This window comes from Ascaphus truei, chromosome 18 (genome assembly GCF_040206685.1).
Source record: "Ascaphus truei isolate aAscTru1 chromosome 18, aAscTru1.hap1, whole genome shotgun sequence".
Lineage (NCBI taxonomy): Eukaryota > Metazoa > Chordata > Amphibia > Anura > Ascaphidae > Ascaphus > Ascaphus truei.
The window spans coordinates 1,222,725-1,227,250 of NC_134500.1; the positions used below are offsets into that span (position 1 = coordinate 1,222,725).

Below are 4,526 nucleotides of genomic sequence, written 5' to 3' on the forward strand. Positions count from 1 at the left end.
CTTCTTAGCCCTCTCTCTAGTTCCATAATGTCTTTTGTAAGGAGTGGTGCCCAAAATTGTACTCCATATTCAAGGTGTGGTCTTACTAAAGCTTTGTAAAGGGTCATAATTATGTTTACTTCCCTTCCATCCATTGCCCGTTTAATGCAAGATAAGATCTTGTTTGCCTTTGCAGCTACTGGATGACATTGGGCACTATTGCTAAGCCTGCTGTCTACAAGCACTCCTAAATCCTTCTCCATCAAGTATTCCCCCAATTTATCCCCATTTAATTTGTAAGTCGCCTGTTTATTCTTGCTTCCCAAATGCATAACCTTACATTTATCTGTATTAAACCTCATCTGCCATTTACCTGCCCAAGTTTCCAGTCTCTCCAAGTCCTTCTGGAGATAAACTACATCCTGCTTCTGATTCTACTACCTTACATAATTTAGTATCATCAGCAAAGATGGAGACTTTGCTCTCGATCCCAACCTCAAGGTCATTAATAAACAAGTTAAAAAGCAGGGGTCCCAGTACCGATCCCTGAGGTACTCCACTCACGACCTTAGCCCAACCTGAAAAAGTTCCATTTATGACAACCCTCTGTTGTCTGTCCTTTAACCAGTTTTCAATCCAGGTGCATATATTTTTACTAAGTCAAATTTTCTTTATTTTGTACACCAGCCTCTTGTGTGAAATCGTATCAAAAGCCTTTCCAAAATCTAAGTAGACCACATCAACTGCATTACCCTGGTCTAAATTCCTACTTACCTCCTCAAAGAAACAAATAAAGTTAGTTTGGCAAGATCTATCCTTCATAAATCCATGCTAACTATTAGTAGTAATTTTGTTTTCCATTAGGTATTCCTAAATATTATCCCGTATTAAACCTTCAAGCAGTTTCCCCACTATAGAAGTCAGGCTTACAGGTCTGTTGATACCTAGATGACTAGTTTGCGAGTCTGATATAGATCCATAACCTGGTTATGAATTGATTTTGATTATTGTAACTTTGCAAGTAATTTCAGCAGCCAAACTTTATGAAACCCTCATTTTAAATCTAGACCATTCTTAATCAAGTAAAAAAAAAAAATCCTGATTGAAATTCAGTACAGAGAGATCCTGGAGCTTTTCTTAAAACATGATGTACTTCCAACATTATGATTTTTTTGATGTTCTTTTGTAAACTATTTCCCCAACCATTACAGTCTGCCCATCAGTCCGATCTGCAGAATAAAATACAGCAACATCAAAAAGACTTTAAATGCAACCAGATAATGTTTTTCTTGGCAACGGCTTTCCTCTGGGTATTTGGATGAATAAATATGGTGAGAGTGAGCGTGAGGCATTCATTCACAAATGGATAAAACTTTGGTTGTAAACGCATTAGATTTTACATATGCCAGACTTCAATATCCTGTTGACACAGTAACAAGTCTCCAGCTGCAGTGCGGATAAACATCGCTATCACCCTTGGCAGCATTTTTTGCCTTTACTGAGTTTTTAGAAAGAAGTTTAACTATTCATTGTCACAATAACAATGTTTTCAAGGGTAAGACATATGTTACTTTCAGACAAACACTTTCACGTTGAACGCTTATATTTACAAAGGTTGGTATCTTAAAATCCATGTATGAAAGTGGCAAAAGGTTATTGGATCCAGTAGTACGAATACATTTGTTTCAATGTTCTGTTCTACATAAGAGGTTCATTCCAGAAGAAGCAGCCTGCCTTAGTTTCTACAGGAGTGAGTTTATTTGGAGGTGATGTTGGCTATTGACATATGTAAAAGATTCAGATAAGCGATTCAGAAACTTCCCATCAATACATCTTTATTCATGTATATGAGACAGACCTCACAGAGTACATTATAGTGTAGGTAGGAGACAGTAATTGCATTAATTTATACATATAAACGGAGGATTATGGGGAATATTTGCTGAGCAGTCTTCTGCTATCAGACACACTGCAAGACACCTCACAGCCCATAGACTTGAATGTATTGTTCAGTGCTTCAGGGCTCGCAGGTGCCTTGTGCAGGAGACTGTTCAGTACATACAGTACGGCCTTTACTCTATTGTAATTAGAGGCAAAGAGAATGTCCTGGGCAGCGTTCAGAGAGCAGCAGTATGTAATAATGTATCAGCATATTAACACAGTATGTAATAATGTATCAGCATATTAACACAGTATGTAATAATGTATCACCATATTAACAGAATGCTGAATTTAAGAAACAGTAACATAACTACAAGAACCAAATGCGTATAAAAACCTCATACAGAAGCTTATATAGGCAGGTCATTATTGTGTGTAACATGTGATGTACAGCGCTGTGCATATTGTACAGTAGCATTCAATAAGAAAACAAATCTACCAAATAGGATCTGGCGATCCTAACAGGTCAAGCGAAGGACACGTTTGGACATGGCAGCCATGGTTTCAATATTGAAGAATCCCCTCCACTGATTTATTAAGCTCAGCGAGTCTCCCGCGCTAAAAGCGAGATCAGGGCCCAATCTACCAAGAGTCCAAAGTATAAAGCCAAAATAGTGCGAGTTTACGTGCCAGGTGACCGGGTAATGACCACAGTAAGTCGGCCGCCAGAGACTAACGCCGTCAGTGAGGATAAATTAAGGCTGCTATGGTGTGTACATACTGAATAATATGTATGGTGTGTACATACTGAATAATATGTATGGTGTGTACATACTGAATAATATGTATGGTGTGTACATACTGAATAATATGTATGGTGTGTACATACTGAATAATATGTATGGTGTGTACATACTGAATCGAGATGTAACTAATAAACCGGACTTCTTTGTTATGTATCCCAAACCTATTCCCCACTCCTATCCCTTTTTCTTTTCTGTACCCTTACACATCACCCTATATAAAAAAAATGTAAGTTTAAAATATATAGCTGTACATATCATTTAATATACTCTACACATCATTTGTATTCAAATATCTAGATACTGTCTCTTAACATTTTGTGAAAGTGACGTGCACATGTACACTCGGAAGGCTGTCTTCAACTTCTCACAACAGGTCACTGGAGCCGTGCGCTGGCATTAAAGGGCCCCAGATAAACACACTGTGTGTCTATGCACGGGAAGTAACCAGAGTTTGTGTTTAATGCAGAGTTGGAAAGTGGTTGATAGTACAGAATGGTTATAATGTGTGTGTGTGTGTGTGTGTGTGCGTTTGTGTGTGTGTGTGTGTGTGTACAAGGGATCTTCAATATGCATCTATTATATCACAGCACAGAACTCCTGCTAGAAACACATCAGAAACTTTCCTGTCATCTCCATATAAAGTGCACCTCTCCTCAAACTAAATACAAGGGACAGATTTGAGAAAACAGAGGCAAAGGAAGAAATAAGGCCAACAGAGGAACAGAGCCAGAAAATGAGGTTTCGTTCAACCGTTTACAAACATGAAATAATTTGCATTCTGCACTATCTTCCTAAAAACGTGGATCATCTACACTGATGGAGCCTATGTATTATACTTGTTTTTTTTTTTCAATTAAAAAACTGTGATTTTCCCCAAAATATATAACTATGAGCTAATGAAAATATTAATGCAGTCAGAACATTTTTTATGGGACTAATATATACTTGGTTTAACAACTTTGTTTTAAGACAGCAGTACATACAGTAATTCATTTTAATCTTATACTTGTCTACTAATATTCCACAGTGACTTAACTTTAGAAGTTTCTTTTAAAAAAAAAAGGACACAAGCCTTGCACAATAGAATAGCAATAATCATAAACAGAACTCAAAAAAGTGCTTATGTGAAGGCCCACAAGATAAACTGTTAGGCCGAACAGTAGAAAACCCCCAAACCATGGACATGCTATGGACAGGCCTTTATAACACAGAGTCACACATCCCAGATGTTAAACTCATGATGTATCAACGATTCACAGCCAAATATTTCCTGTGTTAGAGAGAGTCTGTTCTTCTCCTGGCAAACACAGCAGACATGCTCTTCACAATGCCTCTTATTCCTGTCCCCTTCTTTGTAACCAGCTTAGACTCCTTAATCTTGTCCACTAAGCCATGGAAAACCATCAGAACACCATGATAAGCTTCAGCTGCTGAAACTTCATAAAAGTCACAGTCCATAGATAGTGCCAAGAGCCTCCCCTCTTCGCTGGATACAGTGCGGAGATGATGCAAGTCACGCTTGTTGCCCACAATTACAATGGGAAGCTTCTCTGGTCCCAAGCAGTCTTTGGCTGCTTTAATGAGCTGGATTGTTTGACAGATGACGCTAAAGCTCGCTCTATCACAGATGCTGTACACAAGGACAAAACCATCAGCCCATTGGATGCGTTTTTCCTCCTCTGCACAGCTCTCATCAGTTGGGTCCTAGAACACAAGAGTGACAGTAACAGGTTAATAGTCACTTCATTTATAGCAACATTTTTTTTTTAGGTTTTATTTACCTGAACCAGGGGAGCCCAGAAGTTGATCTGTGATCACCCAACTTCCATGGACCCCACAGGTCCTGAAATGTGAGTTTTT

General features: G+C 38.4%; 1 protein-coding gene across 1 annotated transcript in view; it reads right to left on the reverse strand.

The window, feature by feature from the left end:
• Nucleotides 1-3,744: 3,744 nt before the first annotated feature.
• The window catches only part of LOC142469326 (ras-related and estrogen-regulated growth inhibitor-like protein), a 3,238-nt gene continuing 2,456 nt past the window's right edge, over nucleotides 3,745-4,526 (reverse strand). Inside the window, exons 3-4 of the mRNA XM_075576254.1 lie at nucleotides 4,490-4,509; nucleotides 3,745-4,370 (exon numbers count right to left, since the gene is read on the reverse strand). Of these exons, the coding sequence (XP_075432369.1) occupies nucleotides 3,942-4,370; nucleotides 4,490-4,509 (449 nt within the window). The 3' untranslated portion in view covers nucleotides 3,745-3,941. The remainder of the gene's footprint in view (nucleotides 4,371-4,489; nucleotides 4,510-4,526) is intronic.